At 53.7% G+C, this 24,572-nt stretch overlaps 1 protein-coding gene across 2 annotated transcripts; it reads left to right on the forward strand.

Moving 5' to 3' along the window:
* Window positions 1–24,562, forward strand: PALM (paralemmin). 2 transcript variants are annotated; one of them, XM_090289096.1, is made up of 9 exons: window positions 1–226; window positions 11,175–11,226; window positions 11,623–11,703; window positions 11,884–12,014; window positions 13,742–13,892; window positions 15,385–15,418; window positions 16,598–16,657; window positions 19,010–19,141; window positions 22,468–24,562. In XM_090289096.1, the coding sequence occupies exons 1-9, from the start codon at window positions 222–224 to the stop codon at window positions 22,998–23,000; spliced, it is 1,179 nt and encodes a 392-aa protein (XP_090145222.1). In that variant the 5' UTR covers window positions 1–221; the 3' UTR covers window positions 23,001–24,562. The 2 variants fall into 2 exon arrangements, with proteins under 2 accessions (XP_090145222.1, XP_090145223.1); XM_090289097.1 differs by lacking the exon at window positions 19,010–19,141 and having other exon boundaries at window positions 2–226.
* Window positions 24,563–24,572: the final 10 nt, after the last annotated feature.

Here is a 24,572-nt window from a genome sequence, read left to right on the forward strand (position 1 = left end):
CGCGCACTCAGCCCACCCCCAGCTCCCGCCGCCGCCCGGACAATAAACAGCCGCGCGCGGGGCGATGCCCGAGCCGGTGCCTACGCCCCCGCGCCGCGCAGCCCGGGTCGCCAGGCCTTAGCCCGCCGCACCCACCCCCGCCCTCACTCTCCGCCCCTGCGCACCCGCCAGCGCTCACCCCCGCTCAGCATCGCGGACCCAATCGGACCTCCGCCGGGGAAATGGAGTGAGTAGGCGCGCCCGGTCGGGGGCGGGGGGTTCGGAGGGCTGGGGGGCCCGAGGGAGGAGTGAGGCCTCCACGCACACACCCACGTCGGGAGCATCGCGGCCCCTCGTGGAGAGGGAGGTGGCGATGGGCTTCTGGGACCCCCAGCTCAGCTCGGAAGGACTCGGGCTGGGCAGCGCCCGCCATGAGACCTCCCCCTATCTGACTCAGGCTGCCCACCAGCTCTGAGGGACTCGGGCGGCAGCGGCTGGGGGCAGCCCGGGACACTGGGAGGGGGTGGCGCGTGTCTCTGTCCGTGCCCCGCCCGCGCCCTCTTGGCGCCCCCTGGGCTAGCCTGGGCCACCTGTGGACTCCGGAGTGGGCTCACTGGGGTGATGGAGCAACCCCTCTCCATTGCACCGTCAGCCTTGAGGTCATCCGCCACCCCCGACCTCCGCCCCCTCATCCCCCATCCTGAGCTCGCTGCTTTTTACGCCCTGGACGCGTCCACGGGCCAGCCCTCCCTCCTTCTGGCTGCCCTCCCTAAGGGCCTCGAGTGCTGTCCAGAGGCCCCGCTAAGGCTGGGTGGGCTGCCAGATGTTGTCCCGAGTTACCGCTGGAGGGAGTGGCCTTCTCTCCAGGCTTCCGGTCTGGGATGTCTGAGATCCAGGTGATTTCCAACAGGGGAGCTTGGAGCTGATCCCCTCCCAGGAAAGTGTCCCCCAAATGGGGCCCCAAATGGTGTAGCCAAGAGCACGCTGGCCCAAAGTCAGAATAGAAGGGGTAGCCTGGGTCTATAGGGTTTAGGTGAGGAGATGCTGGGCAACAACTGATTCTTGCACAAACAGGTGCTGAATGTGTGTGCATGGTCATTTCAGAGTCCTTCTTTCTGGCTTCAGGGTGGCCCCACACTCCCACTCCCACAGGTGGGCACTGGGAGGTTGTGGAGTGTGTTTGCCAGGGCAGGGAGTGGGAAGCAGGAGTCTGGAGTTCTGGCATGTTGGTGGTGGGCAACTGTGGTCTGGGGCAGGACCCCGCCCCCCGGAACTGGAGGCCTGAAGCTGGAGGTCCAGCCAGTCCAGCTCCCCCTGCCCTTCCCACTGGGTGTGTTTCCAGAGCATACACCTTTCCTCCAGAGATTCACCCGTGACCCACCACACCCTCAGCTGGGTGGGAGCCTCCACCTCCCTCCCTCCCCTGAACTCGACATCCAATGTCCTCTGCTTTTGAAAACCTAGACAAAAGCCCAGCTGCACCCCAACACACCCTGGGAGCCTAGCCAGAAGCTCAGGGGAGCCAGGGCCAAGACTTGTCTGCACCAGGATCCCCCACTTGTTTATCTTTTCTGCACCCTAGGCCCAAGGGGCACCTCTGGGCCTCCTGACAGCAGACCCTGAGGAGGGGGCTGCCTCAGGGGATGAGGGTGAAAATCTAAGAAAATGCCCACTCAGGGCAGAGAAATGAGGGGATATTTTGGTTGGACTCCATTGTTTCCTTTCCCATCACCCCTTTCTTTCTCATTGTGGATATTGAGGCCTGGGCAGGGACAGCACTGCTCCAGAGTCACACAAGCAGGGTGCCTTGCCCACTGTGCCTTCTCTGTCACAGGTCAGATATGGTGCCATGGCCCCCCATTAGGTGAGTCACTGGCTTTTCTGGGTACAGATATGGGCTGGGACTTGGTAATACCTGGCTCGAAAAGCCATGAGAGAAAGCCGTCATCCCCAGTGCTTAGGTTGATGATGGTGGGGAGAGGCTCCATATGGTGCTGCCCTGACTGGAACACCTGCCCTTGCCTGGTCCTTTTCCATGGGGGCAGAGCAGGCTCCAGGCACAGAGGCAGCAGTCACTAGAACAAATCACCTCGTTCCGTTTCCATGGATTTTGCCATCAGAGTCACAGGAGGTGGTTGTGGCTTATGGTGGTGCTGGAAAGTTTCTTTTAAAAATAAATTTAAGAATTTGACAAAATTCTGTTAAAGGATTAAACAAATTTTCACTGGTTTAAGAATTTAAGGATTGCCCTGGCTGGTGTTGGCTCAGTGGATTGAGTGCTGGCCTGCGAACCAAAGGGTCGCCAGTTCAATTCCCAGTCAGGGCACATGCCTGGGTTGCGGGTCACGTCCCCAGTTGGGGGCATGTGAGAGGCAACCACACATTGTTGTTTCTCTCCCTCTCTTTCTCCCTCCCTTCCCCTCTCTCTAAAAATAAATAAATAAAAACTTAAAAAAAAAGAATTTAACGATTTATTGAAAAATACTGAGTAAATAATCACCAAGGTGGTAGGAGAGTTGGCTGACACTGCAAAGATGGGACAAGAGTGGAGCAGGGGGCGGGGGTGTGTGTGTGTGGCAGAACAGGGACAGACTCCTGGTAGGGGGAGCTGGATACCAGTCTGTCCTGGGGAAGATTTGCTGTGTGGGGCCAGGTGAGGTACTGCTCCTCTGGGAGCCTCAGGGTTTGACTGGCAAAAGACGGATATTTTAACTCAGAGCAGCCGTCCTCGGAGGCCCAAGCTCTATCCTGGGACAGGAGCAGGAGAGCAGAGCTGGGGCAGGACCTTCCCAGAGTTCTTCCCATCTTCAGTCCTGGACATCCCCAAGCAGTCTCTGTTGGGTGCTAACTGGGTCCTTAATGTTTCTTTCGCACCTGCTAATCTCCCTTTTTTTAAAAAGAGTTTATTTATTTATTTTTAGAGAGAGGGGAAGGGAGGGAGAAAGAGAGGGAGAGAAACATCATGTGAAAGAGAAACACCATCTTATGAGCTCCATCCAGGGACTGAACCCACAACCCAGGAATGTACTGGGCATCGAACCAGAGACCTTTTGCTTTGCTGAATGACGCCCAAACAACTGAGCCACACCAGTCAGGGCACTAATCTCTCTTTTTAATGAGAGGCACAGATAGTTAAAAGGTAGAAGAATCTAGTGATAATTGAATAGCAAGCTTTCGTTTTCATTGTGTCTATTTTTTAATGTTTTAACTTTGTGGTGGTGGCATCTTGTTTTCTTAGTTTTGGTAACAACGAAATGTTTCCTTCTAAGACAAGGGGGTTTAATTCAAACAGGAAGTGATAAGAAGGAAAGAACACGCAGATGATACTAAAGTTGGTGGCAGGAATATGGTTCAAGAAGTGCTGGCATCGTTTATTTACTTAAAAATCACTTAGTGAGCACTTGTTGTGTACCAGGCCCTGTTCTGAGTGCTTTGTCCCTGTGAATTCTCTTGATCCTTACAGCAGCCCTGTGAGGTGGGGAAACTGAGGCACAGAGAGGTGACATGACAAGCCTGAGGCCACACAGCTGTAAAAGGGTGCGTGGTGGTCAGGGGTTGGGGTCAGGAGGGGGAGTCAGAGGTGGGGTGGGGTGGGAATCTTTGTACCTTCCTGTTTCCCAGAGGCTTTGGCCTACAGCAGGAGTCCCCAACCCCCAGGCCATGGACTGGTACTGATCCGTGCCTGTTAGGAACCGGGCCACACAGCAGGGGGTGAACTTGAATGTAATGCGCTTGAATCATCCTGAAACCATCCCACAATCCCAGTCCATGGAAAAATTGTCTTCCACGAAACCAGTTCCTGGTGCCAAAAAGGTTGGGGACCACTGATCTGCAGGGTTCCTAGGTATACTGGCGTCAGCTTTTCAACCTGTTTGGTGGTCTTTGCCCCTAGGGGCATATGCCCCTGCATCCTCCCCCCAAAAAACTCTGTGACTGCTGATTTGAGAGTGGGGTATGAAAGGGGGTGTCCTGACTCCTTATGAGACGGGGCATGTCACTTGCCTTCCTTGGACCTCACTTTTCACATCTGGTGAATGGAAATATGAGCCCACCCAGTCACCTCCCAGGTGGGGCACAGTTAGACAGCCCCCTCCCAGGTGGGACACAAGTTAGAAGAGGAGTGGATGCTATATGAAACTGGAGCTTATAAGTATCACCTGCAGCCCCATGAGAGACCCACCCTCAAGGATCTCAGATTTTGATACTGGGAAATGGGTTGACGTTCTGAAAAAAACATCACATCACCTTTTCCTAAGTCTGGGACCCTGTTCCCATCCATTTTTCCTCCAACCAGGAAGTGAGTGTCCCATCTGTTCATTGAAGAAATGCTCCCTGCTGCCCTGGCCAGGTGGCTCAGTTGGTTGGGGCATCGTCCCAGGCACCAAAAGGTTGCAGGTTTGATTCCTGGTTAGGGTATATACCTAGGTTGTGGGTTTGATCCCCCAGTTGGGGCACGTACAGGAGGCAACCAATTAGAGTTTCCCTTTCACATCGAAGTTTCTCTCTCCCTCTATCTCTACAATCCTCTGGTGAGGATTTAAAAAAGAGTGCTCCCTGTGGATCCTCCTAGCTTCATGCAGGATCAAAAGGCCTGGGAGGTCTTTTTTGAGGTGTGGAGGAAGGTTCTCTTGTCCTTTTTTCATCACGGCTCTTTTCTGTGAAAGATATTTAAGGGTTTGCCCTGCAGGCAAAAGGGAGCACCTGATAGAAAGAGTGGCCTGTGCAAAGGCCCAGAAGTGGGAAAGCTCTGGGAAAAAGGAGCACTCTTTGGTTTATGCTCTTGGGATCAAGTCCTAACAGACCTAGAGTACGCATCTGCGATGTCTGAGCTGGAGAGAAGTGAGAGCAGATGCCAGGTGCCAGAAGGGACTCTGGCAGCTGAGGGACCAGATTAGTGAGGAGAAAGTCAGGGTTCAGTCTGGACAGGGCATGTGGGGGCAGCTCAGAGATAAGTGCCAGAGTCAGGGTAGCAGGACCCAATGTCTGGGTGGACATAGAACTGACTTCAGAGCTTCGTGATGTCAGAGCCATGCACAGGGAGGCTAGAGGGTGAACTGGCTGTGCTGCCAAAGGGTCTCTGTGCAGCATAAGATGGCTGAGTAGAGGTCTTATATCTGAGGGTCATGAAATTGGGCCGGGATATCTGTCTCCTGCCCAAGGGTTTCAAGAAAGAATTCAGGGACAGTCAGCCCATCACTGGGACAGTCTGGATTGGACTGGAAACCAGAGGTGGAACCCAAGCCAGGCCTTGTGGTGGGCAGGCTAGGCAAGGACCAAAGTGAGGGTAGGCTGGGTGGGAGTTGCTGCATGGACAATGGTAGTTAGTGGTGGTACGCAGCCATGCCTTGGAGCCCAGCCTGGGTGAGCAGAGGGGAGTGAGGGGGACAGTGATGTGGGGCCTTGAAGGCTGAGTGAGGGGGGAAGGGCTCAGCAGGGGGCCTGCAGGAGGTGAGCATGTGATGCCCTAGTCATTTTGTGTTCAATCCTTCTGATCATGGATAATATCAGGGCAGGGCTCTTAATGAGAGGGTCAGCATTTCTACTATATTCAAGGTATATATTTATTTTTACCAGCTTTATTGTAATATTCATACACCACACAATCCATGCCTAAAGTGTACAAGTCAGAGGTTTTCAGTACAGCCACATAATTGTATAACCATCACCTCTATCTAATTCCAGAACATTCCATCATCCCCAAAACAAGCTCTATCCCCTCTTATAGTCACCCCCATCACCCTCCCCTAGTCCCTGGTAACCACTAACCCAGTTGCTGTCTCTGGATGTGCCTGTTGTAGATATTTCCCATAAATGGAATCACACAGTACAGCATTTTGTGTCTGGCTTCTCTCACAGAACATCATGTGTTCAGGATTCATCCATGTTGTAGCAAGTGTCAATGTTTCACTCTTTTTCATGGCTGAGTAATATTCCGGTATATGGATGGATCATATTGTGTTTGTCCATCCATCATTGATGGACATTTGAGTTGTTTTATGTATTAATTCATACAGTCACTTCCAAGGTGGTTGGGGTTTGTCCCTTGTCCTCTGTTGGATGTGGAGAACCCAGATTGTGTTTTAGATAAATGTGACAGTTTATTAAAAAAGAAAAAAAGGGAAAATTGGAACTATTGTAACAACATAATCAATAAAATACATTTAAAAAAAAAGAAAAGAAAAAAAGAAAGTGGTCATAAGACAGGTCGTCAGTCCATGGGGGTGGCAGGAATATGACAAGGGGAGGGGAACCCTTAGGTGGAGGCCTCCTCTAAAAATGGAAGGACCTTAATTGACTTGCTGGTCCAGCGAACATTTATTGAGTACCTGCTGTGTCCTGGGCACTGGGGACATGACAGGGACAAAAAGGAACAATTACAGTATTCCCTCACTTATCACGGGTATTACGTTCTAGACCCCCCTGCGATAGGTGAAAATCCGCGAAGTAGGAACCTTACATTTATTTTAGTATTTATATATATTTTAAGGCTTTATTAACCCTTTCCACACACTTATAAACCGTTCCCAGTCCCTTATTAACCTTATAGCGAAAAATCCATGATAAATAATTAAATATAATATTTTAAAAAATCCTGCGATACAGTGAGGCCACAATAAGTGAACTGTGATATAGAGAGGGACTGCTGTACTATTCCTGTGGAAAATAAGAAACAAAATAAATAAGGTCCAGCGTGTTGCATGAGGGTGAGAGCTGATGAGGGTATTTCGGGGTCCTGGGGGCTGAAATTTAAATAGGGAGATCAGAGAAGGCCTAAGGGAGGAGCTAATATTTAAGGCAAGGCCAGAGGGAATTAGTGAGGCCTGTGGGTGAAGGGAGAGCATGCATCAGACAGGGTACACAGCCAGTGCAAAGGCCCTAGGGTGGGAATGTGCTTGGGATGTTTGAGTGTAGCTGGAGCAGAGTGAGGGGTGGGTAGGGACCATGGGTCTTTAGGACTGGTCTCTGCAGCTGGATTTGCCTTGAGACATGGCCCCTGGGGAAGGCCTCTGCCTACAGAGCCTCCATTCATGCTCCACTGCCCAGGGCAGGGTCCAGCTCCTCCCCCTCCCTGCCCCAGGTTAATAGGCAACAGGTTTGCTCCTCTGGGTCTGTGTCCTGCTCTGACCTCGGTCTCCACCATGGGAGTGATGTCTCTCTGTCTTGAACCTCCTAGAAAGCTCATGCCTCATGGGCGGTTCACCTCACTAGTGACAGTAGTGGTCCTGGGAGTCACCTGATGAAGGGAAAGATCCAGGAAGACTTGCTGGAAAAGGCGACTGCACTTGAACTGAGCTTAGAGGTGGAGGAGGGAAAGGGGAAGGCGGGGAGCCGATGAAGGGTGACCGGTAAACTGTGGAGGGCTTGAATGGAGAGGGCTGAGAGGCTGAGGTTTTCTCGGGGTGATGGAGTTGTGGAGGGTTTAGGGCCAGGAAGGTGCAGGGGAGACAAAGGCCTCACAGGGAGCTGGGAAAGAGCAAGTGGAATGGGGATTTCCCCTCACTCCATATACCCCCTGCTCTGGTCCAATGGGGGAAGGGTCCCATTGAGCCACTGGGCTCCCTCTCTCACCCCCACCTCCCAGCCCCGTGACTCTGCCGCCACCCTCCCCCCCATGGCAAAGGTCTTTGTCAGCTGTTTCCTTTCAATTAACACAGGAATGTTCCAGCTCTGGGCTCTGAGCCTGTCTGGGCCTGGACCCCCTCATTCTGGCTGGAGCTGCCCAGGCATGGGCTCTGGAAGAACTAGTGCAATCCCCCCACCCGCCTCCATCCCGTCTGTCCTGCCTGCTGGGTGACCTTGGGCTGGTTGTGTAACCTCTCTGGGTCTTTAAAAAAAAAAAAAAAAAAAAAAAAAAACCGCCCCGAAAGGCTGGGGCCTGTGCGGGGGCTCCTTGGGTATGGGCCTCATTAGCTCATCTCCTGGGGCCGGGATTATCTCATGCGCTCGCAGCCGACACCCTTGCCTTGTCCTGAGCCGCCCACATCACTGCTTGAGCCCAGAATTTGCTCCAAGTGCCATAAAAATAATCACACAAGCACTGGAGCCTGCATGCACTGAGGGTGGGTATCCAGGCGAAGGGCGCATCCCTCCACCGGCAACGGCGAGTGAGCTGGGTGGCCCATTGCACAGTGCAGCCAGTGGGGACTTAGAGACACCAGCCACTTGCCCGGGTCACAGCCAGTGGGGGCAGCTCCCACGCAACACTACATCCTCCTGAGCTTCTCCACCCAGTATGCAAGATCTTTTGTGATCTGGCCTCTGCTTGCCTCACTGAGCTCTAGTGAGCTCTTTAACCATCCCATTGACCTGCCCCCTGTTCCTGCCAGATCTCAGGGAGACCCACCTATCTGAACCCAGGCCCCATCGTCACCATTGAGTAGCTTCATTTCATCCACTGATAAGACAAGTATAATCAACCCCCCACACACACACCTTGCAGGACCATCAGGAGGATGGACACTTAGCATATGTCATTGAAAGACACTCCCCCTGCTCCCAGCCTTAATTTCTCCTCCTGTTAAGTGGGGCTGAGACAAGCCTGGAAGGTGGGGAGCTCCTGGGAAGGAGTTATTTATTGCTGTTTCATGAAGGTTCTATGGTCCTAATGTGTTTTATTTTTCACATTTATGATGCTGAACATTATCTTGGCTTGATCTTGGCTACCTCTGGCTAGGGATGTGTCCAGAACCTTCCCCAGTAGAAGCCCCTCCCTGGGTTGTTGCCGATGGATCCAAGATGAGACCCTCCCTCCAGCAGAGGGGGTGGAGTAGACCCAGTTAATTCTGCCTCCCACTCTCTCTAGGAAGCCCCTGAAGCCCAGGGCCTGAAATCTCTACACTCCCAGCTCTGGACTGGGGGTGGGAGATGCATGGCAGGCCCCACGTGGGCCTCCCAGTTGCCTTGGGGATGGCACGGTTGCCAGGGTGACCGCCTCCCAAGGGCCCACCATCCATCACTGGGAGGCAGCGGCGTCCTGGCGGGGCAGGGCAGCTCTAGCACCTCCAGGCCCTGGGGGGTGGGGGGGCTTGTGTAGAGGGTGCACAGCCTATGCCCCTTGGGCTGTGACAGAGACAGGAATGGGCAGGGATGAAAATTCTCTTCCTGAGTCCTCCTGACCTTCCCCTGCCCTGGCTTGACCAGCAGATAGGCTGCCCAAGGGAAGACACTGCTCGCCTTGTCTGCAGCCTGGGGAGCTAGCCTCACAGCCAGTCCTGTGTCCCTGTGTCTGGCCGGAATGGCAGCCTCCCTGCCATGGTGGAAATGTGGCATTAGGCAGCTGGTCCTCCTGCCCAGCATGGCCCTGTGTGTACTGGGGTCTCAGGTGCTATATGCCCCTCCCCCTCAGCTCTGCCTCCTTCCTGGAGAGATCCATGGAGGCCTGATTAGAGCTGGGAAAATGGATGGTCTGTGGTGGCCCAGAGCTGGGTAGTTGTGGTTAGAATCTGAGTTCTGCCCCTTCCTAGCTGTGTGACTTTGGGCAAAGAACTTGCCCTCTCTGGGCTTGGTTTCCAGCCCTGGGAAGAGTACACCAAGCAGAAGGAACAGCAAGTGCAAAGGCCTTGAGGTAGGAATGACGTTGGTACAGTCAAGGCACAGCCAAGAGGTCCTGCTGGCTGGACCAGAGTGATAAATGAAAGCAAAGGGGATGAGGGCAAAGAAGTGGGTGGGGGTTGGGCTATTCCAGTCTGATGATTTCTCTCAAGGGGTGATGGTAGCCAGAGAGACTTTAGAGCAGGAGAGTGACAGGGTCTGATTCTCCTTTTAAGATGTTGCCTCTAGTTGTGGGGTGGAGAGATGGCTGCCAGAGGTCAGGGAGATGGCAGATGATGGTAGAATCCTGGGCTGGGGTGGGAAATGTGGGGTTTGTGGGAAATGAGGGGATGGGCCTACTTGGGAACACAGGGGTGGTTCCCTACCTGAATCACACAGAGCAATGGGGCAGACCCAGAAACCTAGCTGATATGGACCTTCAGGAAGGCCCTGTGAACTGAATAGGTGGATCAAGCCTTTCCTGAACTCCATCCAACTGAACACAGCCTCCCTGTGGAAGGAGAGAGGGAAGCCGAGGAGGGTGTGGCTGCTGCTGCTGGGCCCCCAGGAGTCACGGGAGGGGGGGAGTCATGTGCCACCCGCCAGGAAGGGAAGAGCTGAGTGGGGTCACCTGGCTGGGGCGTGGGAGCCAGATGACTTCAGAGGTCTCAGTGAGGCCAGGAAACTGCAGCTGAGTGGGGCAGGCAGATGGGGCACTGTGGCCCAGGACAGATCACCTCAAGGGCACTGGGTGGGGAGGGGGAACAGCTTGGGCCCGGGGTGAACCCAGCACACTGTGATTTGAGCTTCTGTTTCTCTACTGAACCATAGGGTAAGGGGGGACATAACAGGAGGGTTTAGAGCTAGGTGTCTGCTCCAACTGTGCAGGTGGGGAAACTGAGACCCAGAGGGGCAGAGGGTCTTCAGAGGCCACAGGGTGGATTTGGGCCCTGATACAGGCCAAAGGGCTTTGGGGGTTGCACTTGAACCAAAGAATGGTCTGTAATTTCAGTCCCTGTGAAGATAAGGGGCTTTGGGCAGGGGAGTGGGCCAGCTGGGAGTAGTCTGGCTCCTGCTGCCAGACGCCACCACCACCACTGTGGCCAACTGGCCCTCCCCCCATAAGACTGGGCTTCCTCTTCTGTCCTTGCCTCCCAGAGGGGCCCTGGGATCGTTTGGGATTTGGAGCAGAGTTCAAGACCTGCTCTGCCACCCTGACCCAGAGCTGGAGAATGCTCCATAGGTGGGAGGGTGAGGAAGGGGGCTGTCGTACAGCTTGTCCTGAAACGCCCTTCACCCTATGATTCCTAGTGAATCCTTATGCACCCTTTACAGCCCAGCCTCAATGCCCTCTCCTCCCCAAATGCTTCCTGGGGCTTTAGACAGAGCCTCACCCCTCCTGCCTCTGGTTCTGCCCTGAGGGGGTGACAGGAGAATTTGTTGGGAGAATTAGTGAAGTAATAAGGCTGGATGGAGAGGATGGTGCTACCTCTGAGGGGGGAACAGGGAAGGGCCCCACTTTACAGAAGGGAAATTCTGGGAGTCCAAGCCTCTTGCCATGATCACCCAGCTGGAAGACACAGGGCAGGGATTTGAATCAGATCTGCTGAAAGCAGGAGTAGGGTGGACCCCTGGCTTCACCCTGTCTGTTTTCCCCCACCCAGGGTCCTGGCAGGGGAGACCACATTCCAGCAGGAGCGGCTGCAGGCCATTGCAGTGAGTTCTTCCTGTCCCTTGTACAGTGTGGCCAATGGGGGAACTTGGGGTCTCAGAGACTCCCTACACTCAGCTCAGGGCTCCTGTGACTCAGTTGTGTCTGCTAGCACTTCCCACAAATAAAAACAGAGAGACTTCCTTAGTCCTGAGAATGTGGAATCTTAGACCACGAGGCCTCTTAGACTTCCTTGCTGGGGGTTGGGGGGGAGCAGGTGTAGTAGAGCCCTACCCTTATGCCGAGGCTGAGGAACAGGCTGGTCGGGGGCAGGTTAGGGGCCAATGGGCGCCATTCACAGAAAAAGCAGGACCTGTGTGGGTAGAGCCTTGGGTGGGTTAGTGGGGTCTTCGTGGCTCCCCTACCTGGCCCTGACTGCATTCCGTCTGCCTGTCCATCAGGAGAAACGGAAGAAGCAGGCTGAGATTGAGAACAAGCGGCGGCAGCTGGAGGATGATCGGCGGCAGCTGCAGCACCTGAAGGTACCAGGCATCGGGCCGCCCCCTCCAGAGCCTGGTCTTGGCTGGAGGACAAGGAGGGGGGCAGCAGGGCTCAGGGACCCCAAGCCTCAGCCAAATATGGGGTTGGGGGAGTAGGAAGACTGAGGTGACCCTGACTCAGACCCTAACCCTGATTTTGATCCCAACCCCTGCCGCCCTCAGTCCAAGGCATTGCGGGAACGCTGGCTGCTGGAGGGGACGCCTTCCTCTGCCTCTGAAGGGGACAAGGACATGAGGAGACAGATGCAGGAGGATGAGCAGAAGGCCCGGCTCCTGGAGGAGTCCATCTCCAGGTATGTGTGTGTGGTGGTAGTGGCGGGGGAGTGGGGGAGCCACACAGACCTGCACAAAGTCTGGGTGTGGGAACCCCAAGCAGTGTGCTGTGAGGATCCCCCCCAAGGGCTGGGGTGGGGTTTAGCTGCCTTGCTCCCTGTGCGGTGGTAGCAGGGAGACCTCCACATGCTGGAATGGGGGTTGCACAGGCTTTGATGCTAGGCCTAAGGGCTTTAATGGGGACATGTAACGGGGCTTGAGGTGGCTGAGGGAGGCAATGTGGGCTGTCGGGGGCATTGAGCTGCCCTGCTCAATCCTCCCTTCTGCTGACACCCCAGCAAAGCAGGTGCATGAGGTGCGTGGAGTCAGGGCGAATTCGTGAGTCCCTGAGGATGGGAGTTGCCAGCATTGGCCTCCCCAGGGGCTTCCTGGCGCCAGCCCAGATGACGAGCTCTTCCCGGCTCGGTCCTAATGGAGGCCACAGAGGCACTGGCAGCTGGGCCTGCAGGAAGGCTGGGAGGGGCAGGCTGGGGAAAGTGACCATCCCCCCTGGCTGGGACAAAAGGCTCAGAGTTTCCGGGCAGGCCGAAGGCCCAGGCTCAGCTCCAGGGCAGCAGGGTCAGGGTGGAGGGAAGTGACAGCCAAAATTCCAAATGTCCACTTGGCCAAGGAAAGCCCTGAGTGGTATGAGGCCTTCCCAGGTCCCTGCAGTACACTGGGCCATCGCCCTGGTGGACACTGAGGCTGGCCCTACTGTGGAGACCTAGAATCCTGTCCTGATGTGTTTGGTTTGGAAGAAAGTGGGCTGGGATTTCTCTCCCCAGGCCTATTTTCCACCTGTGAACAGGGAGGCAGAAGTCCTCCTGTGCATCTTAATTCCAACAAACATCAAGCTGGGGGCTGAGACAGATCTGTGCAGAAACCGTTGGGACTGACCAGGCAAAGCATCACATGCTGGGTGGACTGAAAAGTTAGTGGAGATTACCAGCCACTGGAATAGCCAGCTGGAAAAGGTGGACTCCTTTACATCCTATGCTGCTGGGTGTAGCCCTGCCAGTGGAGGACGTGGTGGTGGGGCTCACTTGAGCCCTACGGTGAGTTTGGCACAGGTTGAATGCTGTGGGGAGCCTTGGCTTTCTCCTTCCCAGGGTAACTCACTTCTCAGTGGCTCTACCACCCCGCATTTTGCCTATTCAGTGCCCCTGACCAGACACCTCCTCCAGGATCCCTCCAGGCTGCCCTAAGCTGTATTCATCTGCTCCCCTGGGCTCACCTTGTTGGGGGCGTTGCAGATGCACCCCCTGTTTGTCCTTCTGGTGAGGGATGGCTCGGCAGGATTTAATATGCCAGCTTTGTTTTCAGGGGGTTTATGTGTAATTATCTTCTGATACTTGGAAAGTGACATGTTTTTTTCCAGTTTTTCTGAAGAGATAAAGCTTCCTGTAACAATAAAATGTATTTGAGTGGGGAAAAAAGGGAGAGTGAGTTGGAAGCAAATGAAGTTAGCAATGGCACGAGTGATGAAGGGACAGAGCAGCCTGGGTGCAGGTCCCAGCTCTGCTACTTGCTGGCTGCATGCATTCTTCACTCTGCCTTGGTTTCCCCCATCATGAAGGGCAGTGACAAGAATACCTTGCAGAGTGTTAGGAAACATCAAAATCAAGGGGTCCCCCTATGGAGTGCCTGGAATGGTGCTGGGCATGTGGAAGTGCCTCATGCTGGTTGTCACCTCTTGTCCTCTCCCCAGGCTGGAGAAGGAGATTGAAGTGCTGGATAACACAGACACACTCTCAGCCACCACCAAGGAGAATGTGACAGCACCAAGTCAGGCCCATGCCCCAGGCCTCAGCCCAGCCAAGGAGACCCAGAAGGCAGCAACTGTGTTGAATTCTCAGCAGGTAAGGAGGTTCCCAGGGCCCCACCCCTGCTGGCCCCAGGGTGTGACCTCACCCCTGCTGTGGCCAGATTTTAGAGCTTGCATTGGAATCTCAGCTTGCCACTTCCCAGTCATGTGACCTGGAACACGTGGCTTTGCCTCTCTGGGCCTTGGTTCCCCCACCTGTAAGAGCACCCGCGTGCTGGAGATGTCACAAGGGTTAAATGAATCCATGGATGACAAGCACTTGATATAAGACCTGACACTTAGGGAGCTTTCCACGGATGCCACCAGCTTGTCATCCTTGTCATTACTTTTATTGAGCACTGGTGAGTGCTTGGCCCATGCCTAGCATGTTCTGACTGCCATCTGTCTAAGCCCCATGACATCCCTTTCAGGTGGGAACAGTGTCCCCATTTGATGGAAGACAAAAACCTGAGGTTCAGAGAGATTGAGAGAGGGGTTCAAGGCCACACAGAGAGGAGTACTAGTCTTTATTGGATGTAGCTGTTGATTCTAGGGCCTGATGTCTATGCCCACATCTGTTCATACCAGACCCTGGAACTTTGGGCCCCAGGCTTGTGGTCACCACAGTACATTCACGCAAATTCCAGAGTCTCCCAAGCATGTTTGCTGTGTTCAGGACGCAAGGGGCCTGTGGGACATGCCTCCTTTTCCCCTACCAATCCTTGTTATGCCCACCTCAGACACCCAAGGGGGCATCTGATTCATAGGAGGGCTGGGTAGGCTTCCCAGAAGTGGGTTTTAAAAGTTGAGTAGGAGCTTCCAGGCGCAGACTCAAAATGAAAGGGGGCTTTCAGGGAGATCGATTAAGCACAGACTGTTGGCATGGTCCTTGCCCTCAGGATGTCCATGTCCTGCGGGGAGATAGAGACACTGGCTGGGCAGATAATATACAAGGTGGGGGAAAAGTAGGTTTACAGTTGTGAGTATGTGAAACACAGTTTATTCTTGTGTTATTGTTTGTTAATGTATTATTTTCTATACTAACAACTGTAAACCTACTTTTGCCCCACCCCATAGTAACCTGAGAGACTGCAATGGGATGGGGTTGGGGGAACTGTCTTTGGATTGGGTAGTCAGGGATCTGAGAGAGGACCCAGCCAAGTGAATTCAAGGAATAACCTTCCAGATGGAGGGCACACAAAAAGGCCCTAGGACAGGAATGTGTTCAAGGGACAGCGAGCAGACCAGGGAAGCCAGCCAGAGATAGGGGAAAGAAGTAGAGGCCAGTGGACAGGGGTCTAACACAGAATCCAGGGCATCTTCAAAAAAGATTCTTGGGCACTAGGGAGCCACCGATGCTTCTGAACAGGACAGAGATATCAGGCTGTCACAGGGCAAGGATGGGGGATGGGTCCAGGAGGAGATGGCACCTGAGATGTGGTCCCGGATGAACCAGACTCACACCAGGTTCCAACCCCACGGGTGGTGCCCTGGTTAGTGGGAGGGGAATGCCAGCACCACTGACCCCTCTCTGTTCTTTCTTGCAGACCCCGGTGGGCACACCCAAAGGTACACCCAAAGGTACGCTTCTGGAAGGGACTGTCCGGGCCTCAGCGCCCTCTGGTGTCCAGAGTGGGGATGGCGGATGTGGGAGGCGTGTCTTGTTGCTAATAAGTATTCTCAAGAATCCTGACTTGAAGCCTGGCCTCATACCCTCATCATCATTGCAATTAGTTTTCACAACACCTTGGGGTAGAGTTGCTGCAACAGCCCCCCCCCACCCCCCACTGCAACACACACCCCATTACAGATAAGGAAACTGAGGCTTTGCAGGGGTGTGACTGGCTGAGGTTTTAGCTCCGGAGTTGAGGCTCTGGGTCTGCCCTGGTCACACGAGGGTGCCTGACCTTGGCTGACCCTCTCTGTCCACTTGCTCTGAACTCCTGGACAGATGGATGGGCTCAGTTTTCACATCTGTAAAATAGGGTCTGTAGGGATGAGAATTCAGAGGGGTTTGTGGGGAGAACAAGGTCTCCACTGTCCTGGGGATCAGGCACCATTTAAAAGAACAAGGGTCCAGGAAACAGTCAAAGAAAAAAGCCCAAATTTTGAATTCTGGGACCTATTTTATGCCCCCAAATTATTACAGGTATACACACTACCAAATATTTCACATGTACGTAGGACATTTAAATATTTATGCTCAGGTATAATATAATATATAAATATATAATATATTAACTATACTAAGTATATTAAAGTTTTTTTATATAAATTTTATTTTAAAAATATATATTAAACTTGTCTACTTTCCTATGTAACATGTGGAAGGAGAATCACCAACTAGAATTGGAGGTGGTGACCAGAGTATCTTGGCCTGATTTCTTTTGTGTTAATTATTCATAGGGAGAGTCTCCTTGTCTTACTGTGGAATTAAAAATTTATAATAAAAAAAATCCACTCAGGCCTCTCAGGGATTTTGTGAAAATCACTTGAGCTGCGAAACAGGAAATGACTATGGGCTGATGTATGTTTTGTGGGAGGAGGGATTCCATGTGTGTCTGGGGAGTTCTGGGCACATGGGGCAGTCCAGGTGTGTGTGCTAGGGTAGCGGCCCAGTATCTGGGCAGATGTGCCAGAAGGTGTCCACGTTTCTGAGGGGCGTCCAGAGGCCTCGGTGGGTGTCCTGGTGTCTGTGCAGGGTCTGCATCATCATCTCTCCTCTGATTCTCGTGTCTCCACTCTTTTCCCTCTGAGCAGAGAAGCAAGTCTCCAACACCCCTGTGAGGATGGTGGAAGGCTCCACCATGATGAAGGCAGGTAGGTCAGCCCCAGCCTTAGCCACCCATGTTCATCTGCTGTCCGGGGCCAAGTATTGGCCCTGGGGAGCCTGATGGGACCGGGGCAAGGTCAGATGCAGATGCACCCTTGGTAGAGGCTGTGGTTTAGGGGGTGGTGGCTGGACCAAGGCTTGTAGCTCCAAGCCTGGGGTAGGGCCTGGGTGATGCCTCTGCTTTAGCACCTTGGTTACACACCGGTCCAGCTTCCCCAAGAAGCTGGGCCCCCTCGCATGGCTGCTCTAACCCGTCATTTTGTCACAGCTTCCATCCCCTTAACCACGCCACTTGCTCCGAGAGCTAGGTGGGGATGGTGCACATGTTCAAACACCCCTGCACACACTGTAAGTCCTCCTCTACCCTCAGGCTGCATCAGGAAAGAGTGAGTGCCTTTTCCCTCGAGGTGACCAAGCTGGGCTTCAGACATTCCTTCTAGGAAGCAAGGAGAGACAGGGTTAGTGCTAAGCATTCTACGAGGTCGGGTTCAAATCCCTTCTCTGCCCCCCAATACCTGGCAGCTGAGCGGCACCTACTAGAGGGGTGGGATTGCAGTGACCTCACACTAGAGGCCTGTCACAGAACCAGCCCAAGAGCAACGATAAGCCATACTAGATGGCAGAACCTTCTTGCTGCTCCTGCTGTTGTTAGAGTGAGTTGGGAGGTGAAAACCCTCCTAGGGGTGGGGTGGTCAGGATGTGACAACACTAGGGAAGGGAGAAGGAGGCAGGGAGGTCCAGGGTCCCCTTCATGGTTCAGGCAGGGAGCAGAAGGTAGAACTAGTTATTTCCCAGAGAAGGTGGGGTGCACTCAGTGCTTCTGTCCCAGTTAGACCAGCCCAGGCCACCACTGAGCCTAAAGGCCCCACTTGTCCTCTCAGTGGGCAATCTTGTGCAGTCTTGCCCAATCGTGTGTCTGCAGATGGGGGTGTTAGGCTGCGTAGGGGCATGGGATTAAAGAACATTCATTCATTCTTTCAACAAGTGCTTATTGAGCCCCTGCTGTGTGCCAGGCGTGAGTGACATAGACTGGGGGAGCTGGTATTCTGATGGGGGCCACAGATCATAAAATTAACTTGTGAAGAAAATAAGGCAGACCATGGGAAGTTGGAGGGGGGACAGTTTTAATCAGAGGGCTCAGGGGAGGCCAAAGTTAGGTGGGAACATTTGAACAGGGACCCAAAAGAAGCCATGGAACAAGACATGCAGACATCTGGGGTAAATGCAGTCCAGAGAAAAGGCACCACATGTGCAAAGGCCTTGAGACTGGATGGTGCCTGGTGTGTTAGAGGAACATTGGGGAGGCCTGTGTGGTTGGAGCGGAATAAGAGAGGGAGAACGACTAATTAAGGGCAAGGAGATGACAGGGCACGTCGTGCAGGGTCCGGTGCGCGCTGGAGCTAGGGAGGGTTGTGGTCAGAGAAGGAATGTGCTCACTGGCGCCCTCTGGTGGCTACGGGAGGACAAGGCCAGGTCCAAATCTGACTCGGTTGCCTACGGGCGCCCTCTGGTGGCGATAGGGAGAACAGACCATGGGCTGCAGTGGGAATGAGAAGTGTGCTGGGTTTAGGGTCTTCCGATGGTGGAACCCTCAGGATTTTCAGATGGAAAGAGTAGGGGGTGAGAGAGAGAGAGAGGGGAGGGAGCTGCCCTGAATGGGAAGGAAGGTCCAGGAGGGGCAGATTGGGACGGCCTCTTGAACATGGTGATTTGGAGGCTCCCATGGGACCCCCAAAGGAGGGTGGAGGAGGTTGTGTGATACTGGAATTTGGGATGATGTCTTGGGAGAGTCAGTGCTAGGACTCGGTCTCCCGTGTGGTTTTGTGATAATGATTTCTACAGAACGTGGGAGGCATTCTGGGTATGGAAGAGTGGCCCTAAGGAGTAATGACATTCACTTATTTCAAGAGGGAATTGTCCATTCTTCATAGAGAAATAGATGAAAACAGGTTCCATAGTCGACTAAAGAAAGGCGTTAAAAACAGATAATGCAGGGGTGCAGGACAGGCTGGCCTGTTGACCCAAGTTCCAGTTGTAGCTGTGACCATGGGGAAGGCGGCTCTCTCTCTGCACACTCTCTCCTCTAAGAAAACAGGATAGTTTAAGCTTTTCCAGATGGATTGGGCAGCAAGAATGGGCCTCATGTGGAGCAGAGGAATCCAGATCTGTGGCCAGGGCACTAGAGAGCTATGGAAGGATGTTGAGCTGGGTAGGGCCACACCTAGGGTATTCCCCACTGCTTGGCTCTGCTCTGCCGGCTCCCCTCCCTGGCTTGGCTGCAGCCCAGCGGGGGGCATTTGGGCGGGTGGCTGTGGCATAACCCGTGCCTCTTGTGCCAGCCATGTACTCGGTTGAGATCACGGTGGAGAAGGACAAGGTGACCGGGGAGACCCGGGTGCTGTCCAGCACCACTTTGCTCCCTCGGGAGCCACTCCCTCAGGGCGTCAAAGTCTACGAGGACGAGACCAAAGGTACGAGACCCCTACCCCCCACCCCAAACCCCCTCACTGCCTGAGCCAGAGCCTGACCCCTTCCAATTTGACGGTGATTCATTCAGGGCTAGGGTCTCATTCCCCTCAGCTCACTGTTGCTTAGAGCTTGGACCCATGGCCCAGTCCTTCCTTCACGCCAGGCACTTGCTTTGAAGGCTGGCTGAGCACCAGGTGATAGACTGGGCTCCCGGAAGTGAATCTTCAGTGGGAGTCTCCAGCCAGTGAGCCCAGACTTTTAATCCTGAGCTCATAAATAACTTGTTGAAGTAATTACTATTGTGATAGAGGTCACAAAAAGCCCCAGAGATGCAGAGGGGAACATGAGCTGGTCTAGCAGAATGGGGAGGGGGCTAAGGGAGGTAAGCAGGAGCTCACTGGATACACAGCAGGGCATGGGAGAACAGTGCACCTGTGCAAAGGCCCTGAGGTGGGGTGGAGTTTGCTGAGCTGGAGGAACTAAGAGGAACCTCTGGGCTGATACAGAGTGGAGAGAGGAAACCAGAGAAAGCTTGGGAGGCGTGCACAGTCAATGCGGGATGATTTCATTTTTAGGGTTCCCTCTGGTGTCTGGGAGGGGAACAGGCTATGGGAGACACCCACTAGGAAGCCTGGAACGCAAAAGAGCAAGGGAGCTGATACCGTCAAATTCAATTGTATTTAGATAAAGAACATTTTCTTAAACTGTGCAATCCATCAGTATTTACAGAGCAGTTTCATAAACATCTTGGCATTTAAACTTTTGTTCACATTTGGCGTGACCCGTAGGATATGCATAAAGGACCCCAGGGAGGGGGGGATTCTAGGCTACATTTACTGTGATGCTAATAAAATAAAACAAGCCCACTTTAGTGAACAAAATGTGTTTTAAGAAGACGTTCAAAAGATACACTAAAAAAATCAAGGCAAACATTAATTTTCTTTATGGAATGGAGTTCACAGGACCAATCCCTGAGTCAAGTATAAGATGACTACAGTTCAGTTCTAGAATCCATCAGCATATCCACAGATGCTGCCCTTGTGAGAAAATGGTATGCAAAGTGTTCAGTGCACAATTCAGTGAGTTTGGGTATATTTACCCTGTCATATATCTTCACTATCTAATTCCAGAACATTTTTGTTCCCCAAATAGAAACCCATCACTCCCCCTCCCCCAGCCCTTGACAACCACTAACCCACTTCCTGTCTCTGTGGATGTGCCTGTTCGGCACATTTCACATAAATGGAATCACACACTGTGGCCTTTTGTGTCTGGCTTCTCTCACAAAGCATCATGTGTTTAAAGCCCATCATGTTTATATTTTATGGCTGAATGATATTCAATTGTTTGGATGGATCACATTGTGTTTATCCAGCCATCCACTGATGGGCATCTAGGTTGTTTCCATGTTACGGTTTTATTAGTTTGTGTGGGTGAATGTTTTCATTTCTCTTGGGCAGATACCTAAGAGTGGAATTGCTGGGTCATATTAGGACTGTCTAACCTTATAAGGAACTGCTGGGGTGTTTTCCTCAGTGGCTGTACCATGGTACCTTCTCACCAACAGTGCATGAGGGTTCTGATTTCTCCACATCCTTGACAACACTTATTAATGTCCTTTTTTTTTTTAGTAGTAGTAGTAAAGCCATCCTATGGGGTGTGAAGTGACATTTCACTGTGGTTTTGATTCCCAACGCCTTATGTTCTTAGTGGTTATTCGAGCCTCTGGAGTGTCCAGAATGTTATTATGAGGGTTCCATCATAACCCAGCTCTGCTGTGGTTTGGGGCATAGACCCAAGTAGGACTTTGGGTCCAACTCTCACCAGCTGTGTGGTCCTGGGCAAGTCCCAGCTACCTGTCTCCTGGGCAAAAATGATGGTCCGGGGCTGCAGGACAAAGGAGATGCCTGTGCTAAGCAAAAGGTCCTCACCGTGGCCACTCTGCCCAGCCTGGCCCAGCCCCTGGGGAGTCAGGACCCTCCAGGCTGGACTCTGGTTGCTTAGCAATGGGAAGGTGATCCATCTCCATGGCAGCCAAGGGCTCAGATTCCTATCTTGGGGCCATGGCCAGTGAGCATACTCAGCTTGATTCTGTAGCACCAGGGCATACCTACCCTCTGGGCCTCCAGCCTGAAGTCACTTTGAGGCCTTGAAGTGTGGGCAACCCTCCCTGGGGGTTTGGAAACTGAAAGTTGAGAGCACTTTCCTTCTGGCCAAAAGCCAGAAATCAGAGCCCCTGACCCTTGGCCAGGAGTAGACAAGTCCTTGGGTTCTGTAGGTCCCTCCCTCCTCCCTGGGCAGCTGGGGCAACGGGAAAGCTGTGTTTTAGAAGTTGTAGGCTGTGACCTGGGGCTTGCATCAGACTGTGGCCAGGACTCCTCTCAGTGCTGAAATCTCATCCTTAGAGACTGCAACACAGTTCAGAAAGTGACAGCTCAGAGAGACAAAGCAGGAAAGTCAGGGAGATTTGGAAAATGCATTTAACAAAATTGATTGCAGGGATTGGGGAAAAAAGGAGTGATTGCAGGTATAAAACTCTGCCCCGAGGTGAACGCATGTTCTTTTCAAACACGGGTAGAGCATTTTCAGAAAGTGACCATGTTCTGAGCTGCAAAGGTAGCTCCCAAGACCATTACAACATTTATATTTTATGCTCTGCGTCCCCAGACCACAGTCCATCCCCCAAATTTGAAAACATCTCTCTAAATAAATCTTAGTTTAGAGAGGCAATCAGTGAAAATGGAAATTATAAGCTATTTAAACTTGAAAGAGAACAAGGTAATCTAATCCATGGGCTGTAGCCAAAGCTGAACTCAGGGAAGGTGTATGCAGCCTTTGGGGCATTTACAGGAAAACAAGAAAAACTGGGTGAATTAACTGAATTTAATTCAGGATCAACCATATAAACCAGGGGAAGGGTAAATCAGGATCCCTGCAACTCCTCAGGGCAGGGAAACAATCATGGGCTGGGAGCAAGGTCTGCCTGGCCACCTGTGGCCTCATGCTAAATGCTTTGCTTCTTGGAACTTCTGTTTCCACCATCTTTTCAAGGGAGAAAAAGAAAAAGCAACTACTTTGCAAGTACAAATACTTCAAAATGCAAGACAGTAACATCCCAATTCACTGAATTCCAATCTTTGTTTATAGCAAGTGCTTTTGTGCCCATGGATGTTCCCCTGTACACCAGTTTGGCTGTGTCCACGGGTTGCACTAGGGAGCTTAGATTGCCCATCTAATTTGGTTTGTGATTTTCTCTTTAGCCTGGAGGGTGGCTCACAGCCCTGCCAGGCCTTCCCTCCAGCCTCACGCTCTCTCTCCACCCCACCAGTGGTCCATGCCGTGGATGGCACTGCAATGAACGGGATCCAGCCACTGAGCTCCTCCGAGGTGGACGAACTCATCCACAAGGCAGATGAGGTGACGCTGAGCGAGGCAGGGCCCATGGCTGGGGCAGTGGAGACCAGGGGGGCATCCGAGGAAGCCATCCAGACCACCACTCCCTCCCGACGGGAGATCACTGGGGTGCAGGCGCAGCCAGGTGAGGCCACATCGGGCCCACCAGGCATCCAGCCCGGCCAGGAGCCCCCAGTCACCATGATCTTCATGGGTTACCAGAATGTGGAGGATGAGGCGGAGACCCAGAAGGTGCTGGGGCTGCAGGACACCATCACCGCGGAGCTGGTGGTCATCGAGGACGAGGCGGAGCCCAAGGAGGCTGCTCCGCCAAATGGCAGTGTGGCCGAGCCCCCTGCCCCTGCAGGCTCCAGGGAAGAGAACCAGGTGGGGTCTGAACCCCCTGCCAGTGACACCCAGGACCTTGACATGAAGAAGCAGCGTTGTAAATGCTGCTCCATCATGTGAGCTACAAGCCCCAGACCCTGGCCCCACCCTCCACACCACAGACACCCACAGCCCAGCCCGGTGCCTGCCCACCCTCCACCCACAATCATGGGCCCCAGGACACGCCGTGTTGTCACATCTACCTTCTGAGTTTTCTTTCACTGGAAAGAGAGGGACAGGGGTCCCACACCCATCACCAACCCGACACACCCTAAACCACTGAGCTGTGCACCTGTGCCTGGTAGGACAGAGACACGGACAGACCCACTTTTCCCAAAACAGGGATCCCCCACATGTCACGGCAGCTCCACAGACAGGCTCTCGCCCACAGAGTTCCTGGCTGGTGGGACTTGGGCCTCTGCAGCCCCAGGCAAGGCCACTACCCTCTAGGCCTCCTGCCTGTGCCTTCCTGCCCCCTCCAATGAGGTCTCCAATGGGGATGTCCTGCTGGAGAGGGACTAGGGAGCTGAGGGGTCCCAGGGGCCTTTTTTGTCCCCACTCAGCCCCTGGAAGTGGGGTTCCCCAGTCAAGGCACTGGTGTTGGGGTCGTGGGCAGTTGGGGTGAGGCTGCACCTCCTTTGGCAGCCTCAGGGACCAGGCTCCAGTTCTTAGAATGGAGCAGGGGCCCCTCTGGACACCCCAGCCTTCTGTGCCCTTCCCTTTATGCTCTGTGTGGGCATGGCCAGTGGACGATGGAGCCTAGGAAGGGGGAGCCCAGAGGACATACCCCCACTTAAGGGGAGTCTATGACCCCTGTGCTGTCTTCTGGGTGGGGCAGGTGAGGGTCTTCGAGTTGCCCCCTGCACAAAGCAGGGCCATGTGAGCCACTTCTTGTCCCGAGCTCCCACCCTCACTGGGCCTTCCTACCTCCTGGTGCTAATTTGGGGACCCTAGGGGGCTGCCCAGCCCATTCTCCAAGCTGCTTGGGCCAGGGTCCTGGGTCTCCCCAACTATACCCCAGAGATCAGGCCCACTGCCAGTTCTGCTGGGCTTGGCACATTCTGGCCAGTGGAGGGACACACAGCCTGGGGCAGGGAACTTTCCCCTGGGTTGCAGCAGGAGACCCCCATTGGCTACCCAGCCCCACGTGAGCCTTATCCCCTCTTGCTAGAAGGGGTGAAGGGTGAGGGACTCTTCGCCTGTGGGCAGCTGGCACCCAGATGTGTGCACACATCTCCCAGGTTGCAGCCACACTCGTCCTCAGAGGCACGTTCATGCCCACACTCACAGACCCTCTCCTGTGTGGGCTGTAGGATGACTGGGTCCCATCCTGGGCCTCTCTCCTGGGGGCCCCTCGTCTTGCGCCCAGACTGAGGCCACCCCTCGCCTCAGCAGAGCCATGCAGGGGTTGCCTGAAACCAGCCCGGCCTGTCTCATCTCAGCTCTGCCCCTCAATGGTAGGAGAAGAGTCCCTCTCTGAGGTGGTTCCCGCCAGTGGCATGGACCCCCTCCCGCCTCAAGCTGCCAAGTCTTAGAGCTGAGAGCCTCCGCTGAAGTGCCCTTGCTGCCCCCTCTGCTTTCAATGTGTGACAGGCCTGTGTTCTTGACTTTTCCGGAGAAGCAAATAAACCCTGTGAACGCCCTGTGTCCTGG

Source organism: Furipterus horrens, unplaced genomic scaffold (assembly GCF_987537825.1).
Source record: "Furipterus horrens unplaced genomic scaffold, mFurHor1.1.pri manual_scaffold_10, whole genome shotgun sequence".
NCBI lineage: Eukaryota > Metazoa > Chordata > Mammalia > Chiroptera > Furipteridae > Furipterus > Furipterus horrens.